We start from the raw sequence: 13451 nt of genomic DNA, 5'->3' as shown, positions 1-13451 counted from the left end.
CCATACTAAAAAAAAAAACCTAGCCTTGACCCTGACTCCCCCAACTACCAACGGCCCATCTCCAATCTGCTTTTTCTGTCAAAAGTTCTGGGTTGAGTCGTAGCCAAGCACTTCACTGCTGACTTAGACATTAATGACCTCTCTGAACAGTTCCAACCTGGTTTCTACTCCAAACACAGCACAGAGACTGCCCACATCAAAGTGACCATTGACCTTCTGTTAATAATAATAATAATAATAATGGATTAGATTTATATCGCTCACAAAGAAGTGGGAACCCATCATTCATTCACACCTGGTGGTGGTAAGCTACATCTGTAGCCACAGCTGCCCTGGGGTAGGCTGACGGAAGCGTGGCTGTTAGTTTCCGCCTACGGCCCCTCCGACCACCACCAATCATTCATCCATCATTCATTCACCAGTGTGAGCGGCACCGGGGGCAAGGGTGAAGTCTCCTGCCCAAGGACACAACGGCAGCGATTTGGATGTCAATAGGTGGGAAGCGAACCTGCAACCCTCAGGTTTCTGGTACGGCCGCTCTACCCACTACGCCATGCCGCCCCATCCTCTGACACCGGATCCCTCAACATCCTCATCATCTTAGAGCTCAGTGCTGCCTTTGACACCATTAATAATTCCATACCTATCTCCCGCCTCAAATCCACCCTTGGCATTACTCTATCCTGGTTCCAATCCGATCTCTCTGATTAATTTCCATAAACAGCCAATCTGCCACAGCTCCTGTTAACTATTGTGTCCCCCAGGGCTCGGTGCTTGATCCCCCTATTTCCACTCTTTGCATTGTTCCCCTTGGACAGATCCTTAACCGCCATGATCTCTGGTTCTACTGTTATGCTGACGACACACAGCTCTACCTCCCCTCCAAAACCATCACCCGCTCCACCTTTACCGCCTGCCTGACCGACATAAAAACCTGGATGCAAACAAGCTTTCTAAAACTCAACTGCAATAGATCAGAAGTCTTAATCATTGGCCCGGACACCCTTACCCACTCCACCCAGAACCTTTCCCTTTATATTGATTGCTACATGGTCACACCCTTCACCGTAGTCTGTAACCTAGAAGTCTTCTTTGACGCCACCATCTCCTTCTTGACCCATGCCAACCAGACAACCAACAATGCATTCTGTCACTTTCGAGACACTGCTCGTCTCCGACCTAAACTCTATTTCACTGCTGCAGAGACACTCATAATTATTTCATTTAATCTAGGCTTGATTATACCATTAGTCTCCTCTACGGCACCACCACCAAAGTCATCAACCATGTGCCTTCTCACCGATACCCGCTCCAGGGAACCTCGGACCATTCCTCCGTAACCTTCACTGGCTACCAGTCTGACACAAAATCCTCTTCATAGCTTTACTCACCACTTACAAGGCCCTCAACAATCAAACTCCCCCGTACATTACCGACCTCCTTCACCACCATGTTCTCTCAGGTGTGGCGATGGCAACCGTCTGCACACGTGCCTCTGGAATCCACTTCTTACCCACATCTCTTAGTATTTTAACTTCATGAAACCTTTGCTAACCTTTCACCCGACAAATTAAAAGTATGTGCTTTTAGGTTAGTGTTTTTTTCGTAACTACCCTTGTACTGTTAGATTAACTTCACTTAAAGGCCTACTGAAACCCACTACTACCGACCACTCAGTCTGATAGTTTATATATCAATGATGATATATTAACATTGCAACACATGCCAATACGGCCTTTTTAGTTTACTAAATTGCAATTTTAAATTTCCCGCGAAGTGTCGTGTTGAAAACGTCGCGGTATGATGACGCGTGTGTTTATCACCGGTTGTAGCGGACATTTCTTTCCAGCCCGATCCATGCTATAAGTAGTCTGCTTTAATCGCATAATTAAACAGTATTCTGGACATCTGTGTTGCTGAATCTTTTGCAATTTGTTCAATTAATAATGGAGAAGTCAAAGTAGAAAGATGGAGGTGGGAAGCGGTGTATTGCAGCTGCCTTTAGCAACACAAACACAGCCGGTGTTTCCTTGTTTAAAATTCCCGAAGGTGAAGCTTTACTATGGAACAGAGCGATCAAGCGAACATGGATCCCGACCACGTCACCTGGCAAGTTTCGGTGAGAAAAAATTGTAGTAATAAGTCGGCTCTTACCGTAGACATGAGCGGAGCTTCCGTCCTCCTGCAGCTCCGTGGCTTCCCTCAGAGACACTAGCGGTCGCCACACCCCTCCGACTTTCAGGTACCATATAATCTCACTAAAACACGAGTAACACAATAAGCAAATGAGGGATTTTCCAGAATTATCCCAGTAAATGTGTCTAATAACATCTGAATTGCTCCCACTTACCGCGCCTTTTTTTTTTATTTTTTTTTAGTCCTTCACACTCCCTATCCTCGTCCACAAATCTTTCATCCTCGCTCAAATTAATGGGGTAATTGACGCTTTCTCGGTCCGAATCGCTCTAGCTGCTGATGGCCATGAATGTAAACAATGTGAGGAGCCTTACAACCCGTGACGTCACGCGCACATAGTCTGCTACTTCCGGTACAGGCAAGGCTTTTTTATTAACCACCAAAAGTTGCGAACTTTATCGTCGATGTTCTCTACTAAATCCTTTCAGCAAAAATATGGCAATATCGCGAAATGATCAAGTATGACACATAGAATGGACCTGCTATCCCCGTTTGAATAAGAAAATCTCATTTCAGTAGGCCTTTAATCAAAAGGTTTCTAACATTCCACTCTACCAAATAATAAAAAGTATGCCCTATCATTCCTGCTAATATGGTATTAATAAATATCAGTATCGACCAACACTCACGTTTCCAATATAGGTATCATAGCAAAGTTTTATTTCCGCACGTTTTATGGTTACAAAATTTTCCGATAAATTAATAATACTGTACAAAAATAAAAAAAATAACTAATACAAATTAACTTAAAGGCCTACTGAAACCCACTACTACCGACTACGCAGTCTGATAGTTTATATATCAATGATGAAGTATTAACATTGCAACTCATGCCAATACGGCCCTTTTAGTTTACTAAATTGCAATTTAAAATTTTGCGCAAAGTATCCTGTTGAAAACGTCGCGGTATGATGACGCGTGCGTGTGACATCACGGATTGTAGCGGGCATTTTGTTCCAGCCCCGATCACAGCTATAAGTCGTCTGCTTTAATCGCGGTTGCTGAATCATTTGCAATTTGTTCAATTAATAACAGATACGTCAAAGAAGAAAGATGTAGGTCGGAGGCTGTGTAATGCGGCCGCCTTTAAGCCTTAAGCAACACAAACGCAGCCGGTGTTTCCTTGTTTACATTCCCAAAAGATGACGGTGAAGCTTTAATATGAAACAGAGCGGTCAAGCGAACATGGTTCCCTATCTCATGTCAACCGGCAGGTTTCGGTGAGAAAATTGTGGTAATAAGTCGGCTCTTGCCGTAGACATTAGCGGAGAGCTGCGGACTCTCTTGCCTCGTCCGACCGGCCGCCCTTGGACTTGGGATGCTTCCACCGTGGAAGAGGGGGAAAAAAAAAATCTCAACCCGACCCCAATGGCTGCAATCGCCTCGTCGAGAAACGTGGCTTCCCTCAGAGACACTGGCAGTCACCACACCCTTCCGACTTTCAGGTACCATATAATCTCACTAAAACACTGGTAACACAATAAGCAGATAAGGGATTTTCCAGAATTATCCGAGTAAATGTGTCTAATAACATCTGAATAACTTCTTTTTTTTTTTTTAGTCCCTCACTCTCACTAACCTCAGCCACAAATCTTTCATCCTCACTCAAATTAATGGGGAAATCGTCGCTTTCTCGGTCCGAATCGCTCTAGCTGCTGATGGCCATGATTGTAAACAATGTGAGGATGTGAGTAGCTCCACAACCCGTGACGTCACGCGCACATTGTCTGCTACTTCCAGTACAGGCAAGGCTTTTTTATTAGCCACCAAAAGTTGCAAACTTTATCATCGATGTTCTCTACTAAATCATTTCAGCAAAAATATGGCAATATCGCGAAATGATCAAGTATGATACATAGAATGGACCTGCTATCCCCGTTTGAATAAGAAAATCTAATTTCAGTAGGCCTTCAATCAAAACGTTTCTAACATTCCACACTACCAAATAATAAAAAGTATGCCCTATCATTCCTGCTAATATGGTATTAATAAATATCGGTATCGACCAACACTCACGTTTCCAATGTAGGTATCATATCATAATTTTATTTCCGCACGTTTTATGGTTACAAAGTATTCCGATAAATCAATACTGTACAAAAATAAAAAAATACTAATCCAAAATTAACTTAAGTTTTAACCTCCATTATGAAACAGAATATTCTTTTTTTTTTTTTTTTTTTTTGTCCTGTCCAGCTTCTGAGGCAAATCATATAGTTGATGTAGATGCCCATATCGGCTGTTCAGATTTACTTTACAAAAAAGAAGAGACGGAATATTCTGATGGCAGTATGTCAAAGAAAGAGAATACTGACCAACATCAGTCGAATGCTGTCTAAAAGCCTGTGCTTTTTAAATATCTGGGTGTGGTTAGAAGGAGACTTAAAACGTCGTTTTAAAATGGAACTTGTACGTAGACAGAGGACCTCCTTTTTAGAAGCAGTTGAGGTAATTAGTATTGAGGAAACGTCCATTTCTTGCCTTTCCTATTTAACAGTCAAGCAGTTATTTTGACCTCATCACAGTTAAGTGCAAAGACTGAAAATAATCAAAGGACTAACTCTCCCTAGGAAAAATGTTTTCAAGTTAGGATTCTCGGTAACCACTAGAGGGTGCTGTGGCCCAAAACAAACTGGCTGATCCCTGACCTCTCCTCCTGACTCCTCCCCTTTGTGTCCCACAGCAGATGTTCTGGGCCAGCAGTACAGCACTCCTGAGGACGTGATCTACAACAAGGGCTCCGATCTCATCATTGTTGGCAGAGGAATCCTCGAGGCGTCTGATAGGCTTGAAGCTGCTGAGGGTTACAGGAAGTCGGGCTGGGACGCCTACACCAGGAGAATGGGTCAGGGTTGCCAATAGGAGAGCAACATTTGTACCACAACACTGTTATTTTTGTTTTTGGTGCAAATATCCATAATCACCATTTGTTAATTTCCAATGTGGATTCAACATGTTGCACACTTTGCTAAAAATCTGCTCAGTCCAATTCTCTTCTTTACATCTGTTGACAGGTTTGAAATATTCCATTACACTGTCTTTGCAGTATTTCTTTGTCCTTTACTTATTTGCTTCCCATTGAACGTGGCCATTTACACCAAGACTTGTCATTCAATCCAAGGTCTTTGGCTCCAAATGGACAGTTCAAGCAGTCATGAATATATGGTTAGTAATGTTCTACATCACATTGTCTTTGTATTTTCATTTCATCTTGAACCCATCGGTTGCTTTTCATAGATGGAATGAACAGTAACTATGGAAATATTTGTTCCCCCTGCAGCACAGCTCAAGCTGCTTTCAATGACATTCTCTACAATGACTGGCCCACAAAGAATTACTTTTTATATGCAAACAATGTTTTTGTAAATTCCGCGATAAATGTTGCGTACGTTTTCAGTTTCTTTAGCCAACTAACATGCAGAAAAACTACCTCATCTTCCTCACTTTTTCATGTTTTCTGCATTTTGCCACATTAAAAAAACAAAAAAACTGTTCATCTCAATCCTGACTACAGCTCTTATATTTCTATTTTGTTTTATTTAACTCATCATTGGCTTCAAATTGGTAAAAAAAAAGTTTCTTCTGAACATTTGTCATTTTACAACCTGAATGAAAATTTCCACTGTGAAGAAGTGTCACACTAATGCTCATGATTGTTTCAATTAGTGTTTACCGGACTTAAGTACAAAGGTTAAAGTAATTTGTCATGTCTCCATGCAAAAAAAAAATGGCTTAAATAACTATATAGAAGTTTTATTTGGTAAAAGTTTCTGGCAACACTTTATTGCCAATAGTAGTGTGTCATGAAGTATTTAGTAAATACTGACAAACACTCGTAGTTATATGTGAATGATTAATTAAAGTGTATTCCATTACCTACCGCTTGTCTGCCGCGGGGGGGGGGCTGGAGCCTATCCCAGCTGCATTGCGGCGGAAGGCGGCGTACACCCTGGACAAGTCGCCCAACACTAGGGCCAATTTAGTGTCCCCTGTCTCTAGGTGAATGTCTTTGGCCACGATTACAATGGCATTGTACAAAATTTGTGAATTTGGACACATTTTCCATCCATCCATTTTCTACCGCTTATTCCCTTTTGGGGTGGCGGGGGCGCTGGCGCCTATCTCAGCTACAACCGGGCGGGAGGTGGGGTACAACCTGGACAAGTCGCCAGCCAGACATTTTATTTATTACAAAAAAGTTAAGGGTTACATGAGATTTTAGCATATTTCTGTGCTGCCATAAAATGTGTCCCCCTTGTATTTTCCCTCAAATGATGTATTAACTTTACGTGTTTTATTCTGTACATCACTGAAAAAAGTCAGTGTTCAAAAACAAGAAAAAAACAATACAAAAATTAGGGGTATTTTATTTGAACTAAGCAAAATTATCTGCCAATAGAACAAGAAAATTTGGCTTGTCAAGACTTTTCACAACAAGTAAAATGAGCTCGCTTCAGTAAACCCGAAAATACCTTAAAATAAGTATATTCTCACTAATAAGTGCACTTTTCTTAGTAGAAAAACAAATAAGACCTTTTTGCTCAATTTGATGGAAAACATTCTTAAATTAAGTAAATGCCAGTGCCGTTATCTTGACATAATGATATGCGCTTAGCATTGATTTTTTTTTTTCATGCTTTAAGTTAGAAATTATTACTTTAAAAATGGTTTTATACTTGAGTGTTAATGACACAGCTTTGCATCAGTTTATATTTTAGTTTCAAGCATGTTTTACTCAATATAGGTCATAAAATCTCAGCAACAAGTTATAATATCTTACTGAGATAATTTAAGACCAAAACCCTTAAAACAAGTAAAACACTAACATAAAATCTGCTTAGTGAGAAGAATTAACTTATCAGACAAAAAATAAGCAAATATCTTCTTTATTTGAGATTTTCAATTTTTGCAGTGTTTGCATCAACAACAAAACTTGTGAATTTGGACTCGTTATTAATTTAAAAAAAAAAGTTAGTAAGGGTTACATAATATTTCAGCATGTTTCTGTGTTGCCATAAAATGTGTCCCCCTTTTATTTTCCTCAAATGATGTATTCACTTCACATGGTTTATTATGTACATACTTAGCATCATCAACAACAAAACTTGTGAATTTGGACTCATGTTATTGATTTAAAAAAAAGTTAGTCGGGATTACATAATATTTCACCATATTTCTGTGTTACCATAAAATGTGTCCCCCTTCTATTTTCCTCACATTATGTATTAACTTCACATGGTTTATTCCGTACATACTTAGCATCATCAACAACAAAACTTGTGAATTTGGACTAATGGTATTGATCACAAAAAAAAAGTAAGTAGGGGATACATAATATTTATTAATAACACAGAAGTGCTGCCGCTGTTTGGACAAGACACAAAGCTCCGCCCCCATGCGCACTCCCACGGTAGGGGAACTAAATATTTCAGGGAGACAGAATTTTGCACAACAGTGGGAACCCACGAGAGTCACAGGGAGAACATACGAACTCCACTCAGAAAGACCTCGAACCTAGGACCTACTTATCATGAGGCGCACGCACTAACCCATGTACCGTGCTGCCCCTAAAATATATTCCATCCATCCATTTTCTACCGTTCGTCCCTTTCGGGAAGCTAAATATGATCTGGACCAAAAATGACTCCATATTCTGTACTGCTCGCGTGTGATGTCATATCTGAGTTATTGTGTAGAAATATGGGGAAATAACTAAACTTCAATAACCGTTACAAAAAAACTTCTATGAAAATAACATTAATTAAGTTAGTTATAGACAACTTTCAAACCCTTCAATTATGGAAACAAATATATTGAAATTTAGTAGTTTTTTTCATGAGCAAACAGCTAAATTTATTCACAAAGCCAATCATAACCTGCTACCCAAGAATGTAAAACAGTTCCATTTCCATCCATTTTCTACCGCTTTTTCCCTTTCGGGGTCGTGGGGGGCGCTGGCGCCTATCTCAGCTACAATCGGGCGGAAGGCGGGGTACACCCTGGACAAGTCGCCACCTCATCGCAGGGCCAACACAGATAGACAGACAACATTCACACTCACATTCACACACTAGGGCCAATTTAGTGTTGCCAATCAACCTATCCCCAGGTGCATGTGTTTGGAAGTGGGAGGAAGCCGGAGTACCCGGAGGGAACCCACGCATTCACGGGGAGAACATGCAAACTCCACACAGAAAGATCCCGAGCCTGGATTTGAACCCAGAACTGCAGGACCTTCGTATTGTGAGGCAGACGCACTAACCCCTCTCCCACCGTTATGAACTTTAAAAGAGGATAAATATAACTTTGGGGGAATTTTTAGAACATTTGTACGCGCGTACAACCCTTAAAACCTTTACTTTATCACTATCAGTATGTGGAATTAAATTGCGGAATGGATTAGGCAAATAAATTTAACAAAAAGTACTAATAAATAATTATATATATATATATATATGTTTATGTATATATATATATAAACATATATACATACACATACATACAGGTATATATATATAAAAACATATATACATATATATATGTATATATGTTTATAAATATATATACCTGTATGTATATATATATACATACAGGTATATATATAAAGAAATATATTTAAACATATATGTATATATAAATATATATATATATATATATATATATATGTGTGTGTGTGTATATGTATAAATGTATATATATATATATATATGTGTGTGTGTGTGTATATGTATAAATGTATATATATATATATATATATATATATATATATATATATATATATACACACATTCATTAATACTATATATAGTAAAGTTAACCCAATAACCATTATTAAAATGTCTGAATACTGGAAGTAAGTGCATGTGTCAAAGTACACTTAAGGAGATTTTTACATGGACTTTTTTTTATTAAATCAACATAAAAAACACAAGATACACTTACAATTGGTGCACCAACCCAAAAAACCTCCCTTTTTCATGACAAAAAATAAATAAATAAAAATACATACAGAATAGTGCTGCTAGGATCCTGATGAAAGTGTGGAAATATCACCATATCACACCAATTCTCAAATCCCTTCATTGGCTTCCTGTTCCATTTAGGATTGAATACAAAGTCTCCCTACTAACCCACCAGTGCCTCCATGGAAATGCCCCCCTCTACCTCAAAGTACTACTCCCCCCCAAATGCTCCACACGACACCTCCGCTCCAGACAGGCTAACCTCCTCCAACCTCTGAGGACAAAGCTACGAATAATAGGAGACCGGGATTTCTTCTCCGCCCCTTCCAGTCTGTGGAATGCTCTCCCTGACCACCTGAGGGTAACACAGACTGTGGATGTTTTTAAAAAAAAAAAAAAGCCTTTCTTTTTTTTTTTTTTTAATATTTGCCTACTAGTTCTAGCTAGTAGGCTGTTCTAGTTTTTATTTGTATTTATTTTTATTATCTTTTTGTTTTTGTTTTATCTTTTTAATACTCTGTAGCACTTTGAGGTTGTTTACTCAATGTGAAGTGTTTTTTACAGATAAAATCTATTATTATTATTTATTATTATTGTTAAAAAGACGGTATTTTACAGTAATATTCAGGTGATGGACTTAATATTTGTTTTAATGTAAAATCTACAGATTGGTGTGTTATAGTATAAATAATAATCAAATGCAGAGGCAAATTGATATATTATTGGCTGTTACAAGTGGAAGCCCTTGATGAAAATGAGTTTGTTACCCTCGATTTAAATCAATAGAAGAGGAATTCTCAAACTGTGGTACGTGTACCACTCCTGGTTCACGGGCTCCATGTTGTGGTACACCAAATAATCACTTTACTAAAGTTTAGTGTTTTATTTTCTTATATTCAAACTAGTGTTTTACGGTATACAGGGATTGGTATAGCACTGATATACTAATTAATCATATTCGCGAGATCCACTGCCATTGGTGGATCTACACCTAACATCCACTGTAATGATACCAAGTACAGGAGCGTATCTAGTCGATGCTACTACGATTAAATTGATATTTTTTGGCATCACAACATCTTCTTTCATTAAAAAAATATATATATTATGTTTATAAACTCAGAAAATATGTCCCTGGACACATGAGGACTTTGAATATGACCAATGTATGATCCTGTAACGACTTGGTATCGGACTGATACCCAAACTTTTGGTATCATCCAAAAGTAATCCAAACAACATAAGAATAAGTGATTATTACATTTTAACAGAAGTGTACATAGAACATGTTAAAGGAGAAAATAAGCAGATATTTAAACAAGTAGATTAATAACACATTTTCTACCGCTTGTCCTTAATAATTTGGACAAAATAATAGAATGGAAAATGACACTAAATGTTACTGCATCTGCGATGAGGTAGCGACTTGTCCAGAATGTACACCGCCTTCCGCCCGAATGCAGCTGAGATATGCTCCAGCGACCCCAAAAGGGACAAGCGGTAGAAAATGGATGGATGGATTGATGGATGTTACTGCATATGTCAGCAGACTAAATTAGGAGCCTTTCTTTGCTTATTTACTACTAAAAGAAAAGTTGTCTTTTATGTTCACTATTTTATTTAAGGACAAACTTGCAATAAGAAACAAATGTTTAATGTTCCCTAATATTTTTTGTTAAAATAAAGCCAATAAAGGTCCCCTTTATTAAGAAAAGTATCAAAAAATTTGCGAAAAGTATCGAAATAATTTTGTAAAACATAATTATAACAAAATATTGGTATCGGGACAACACTAATTCAAACACAGTGTTACTTTTCAAACACTGTGTAATGTCACAATGGCCGATCATATCAAATAAAAACCTCTGCCTTGTTTTTGATGAATACTTTGGGCCCACTACGCTACTGTATTTTAACGTCGGTCATCATTGTGGGGGTTTTTTTCCCCCCTGAGGTGGTACTCGGTAGAAAACAGTTACAGTAAAAATCGGCCTCCTGATTACTAATTTTTCTTTTTAAATGGGGCCCTGGAGGTTTAAAGGCCTCCTGAAACCCACTACTACCAACCACGCAGTCTGATAGTTTATATATCAATGATGAAATATTAACAATGCAACACATGCCAATACGGCCTTTTTAGTCTAGTAAAATGCGATTTTAAATTTTCCGGGAGTTTCTTGTTGAAAACGTCGCGGAATGATGACGTGTACGCGTGACGTCACGGACTGTCAGGAAATATTAGCGCTGTGCGCACACACAGCTAAAAGTCGTCTGCTTTAACGGCATAATTACACAGTATTCTGGACATCTGTGTTGCTGAATCTTTTGCAATTTGTTCAATTAATAATGGAGAAGTCAAACTAGAAAGATGGAGTTGGGAAGCTTTAGCCTTTAGCCTTTAGCCACACAAACACACTGTGATTCCTTGTTTAAAATTCCTGGAGGTGAAGCTTTCCTATGGATCAGAGCGGTCAAGCGAACATGGATCCCGACCCAATGTCAACCAGCAGTTTTCGGTGAGAAAATTTTGGTAAAAAGTCGCCTCTTACTGGAGATCAGCTGAGCTTGTGCCGTCCATATAACTGTCGTCGACTTCCATCAGACACTGGCCTCAAGACACCCGTGGACACACCCTTCCGACTATCAGGTACTATTAAACTCACTAAAACACTAACAACACAATAGAAAGATAAGGGATTTCCCAGAATTATCCTAGTAAATGTGTCTAAAAACATCAGAATTTTCATTTTTAACTTAATTTTTTTTTTTTTCTGGTCCTTCGCTATCAATATCCTCAAACACAAATCTTTCATCCTCGCTCAAATTAATGGGGAAATTGTCGTTTTCTCGGTCCGAATAGCTCTTTTTGTAGGAGCCTCCCATTAAAAACAATGTGAGGATGTGAGGAGCCATCAAACTTGTTACGTCATTGTCTGCGACTTCCGGTAGAGGCAAGGCTTTTCTCTTAGCACCGAAAGTTGCGAACTTTATCGTCGATGTTCTCTACTAAATCCTTCCAGCAAAAATATGGGAATATCGCGAAATGATCAAGTATGACATATAGAAAGGACCTGCTATCCCCGTTTGAATAAGAAAATCTCATTTCAGTAGGGCTTTAATTTTCCTGACTCTGGCGTGTGTGAAGTGTGTGTGACGAGTGGTCGAAGGTAGGTACTGCATTAGTGTGAATTAGTGTGTGTGTGTGCTCACCTTCCCCCTTTTATGTCAATATTGGATTAGAGCAACAAAACCGTGCGACAGGTGTCTGTGCTCGCCCTGAGGAGCTCCTCTGTTTCTCATCCATGAGGGGAGGAGAGAGAAAGAGAGAGAGAGAAAGAGAGAGAGAGAAAGAGAAGTATAAAAGGTTATACCTGTCACCAACTAGTGTTCAGTGCGCACAAAAAGTCAGCCAAAAGACAATAAACAAGGCCGAGCTCGTCCGCCTTCGTGGCCTGCGCGGCTCCCTCCTTAAAAGGTACGTTCACTAACTCTCTTCCACTTTGACTCTTTATCTTCTAACCGTCCAAATCTGCCTCCAGGGGAGCCAAGCGACGACAGCTGCTGAGGAGCGCCACCCTTGACTTCTTGTTCCGTATTTGCTTTACGTTGAGCCTCACGCACAATACCTGAAGACGACGTTTTGTTCGTTCGGCTCGCGTTACGCAGGTACGGATCAACACCGACAAGGGAGTCGTTGTTTTTTTTCCGGATTTAGTCACCGTGGATGCATCTGAGATAAGATAGGCTCCAGCACTCACCCGGAAAAGGACAAGCGGTAGAAAAATGCATGGATGGATTCACGGTGCAATCGACAATTATTGTTTTTTTTTCTCAATAAAAGACATTTTTAACCCAGTAGGAAATGAGAACGAGTAACTTTTGTGAGAATGTCTTTAAAAAAAGTTATGTTGCCTTGTTTGCTTACAGCTGGAAAAACCTGACTTGTACATTGAAATCATCTAAATAAAGAATAAAAAAAGTTAAAAAAACGAGACGTGTATCTTTTTTTATTTTTCTTGGAGTGTTTCAACAAAAATAAAGTTTTTTTTTTATCGTGAAAAAAGTGGTATAATAGAGAAAATATGAATTGATGAAGATATTTAGAGCTGCCGTATGGTTTTTCCTCCATATGTCAGTGATGTTGGAACCGTCGCATTTACGCGGGAACTAAAGTTGACATTTCCACCAACAGGGACGCTAATCTGTGTCGCGCATTTGGGATAATCATTTTCCAAGCGGTAAGTCACGGTGGGCTTTTTCCACTGGTGGCCTTTTCATCGCCATCCGTTGGTT

At 39.1% G+C, this 13451-nt stretch overlaps 1 protein-coding gene and 1 long non-coding RNA gene across 5 annotated transcripts in view; both read left to right on the top strand.

The window, feature by feature from the left end:
• The window catches only part of umps (uridine monophosphate synthetase), a 34965-nt gene extending 29267 nt beyond the window's left edge, over positions 1 to 5698 (top strand). For 2 of the 4 annotated variants that reach the window (XM_061918496.1, XM_061918494.1), the window contains one exon: positions 4880 to 5698. In XM_061918496.1, the coding sequence (XP_061774480.1) occupies positions 4880 to 5058 (179 nt within the window). In that variant the 3' untranslated portion in view covers positions 5059 to 5698. The remainder of the gene's footprint in view (positions 1 to 4879) is intronic. The other 2 variants (XR_009809264.1, XM_061918495.1) reach the window with 2 other exon arrangements.
• A 6855-nt stretch (positions 5699 to 12553) lies between these two features.
• Positions 12554 to 13147, top strand: LOC133564912 (uncharacterized). Its single transcript, XR_009809369.1, has 2 exons — positions 12554 to 12633; positions 12698 to 13147. It is a non-coding gene; the product is annotated as an uncharacterized LOC133564912 (long non-coding RNA).
• The last annotated feature ends 304 nt before the right edge of the window (positions 13148 to 13451 follow it).

The sequence above is a fragment of the Nerophis ophidion genome, linkage group LG13, assembly GCF_033978795.1.
Source record: "Nerophis ophidion isolate RoL-2023_Sa linkage group LG13, RoL_Noph_v1.0, whole genome shotgun sequence".
NCBI classification, from domain to species: Eukaryota; Metazoa; Chordata; class Actinopteri; order Syngnathiformes; family Syngnathidae; genus Nerophis; species Nerophis ophidion.
The sequence above is the reverse complement of the archived record's forward strand: the minus strand, read 5'-3'. Positions and strand labels throughout refer to the sequence as shown.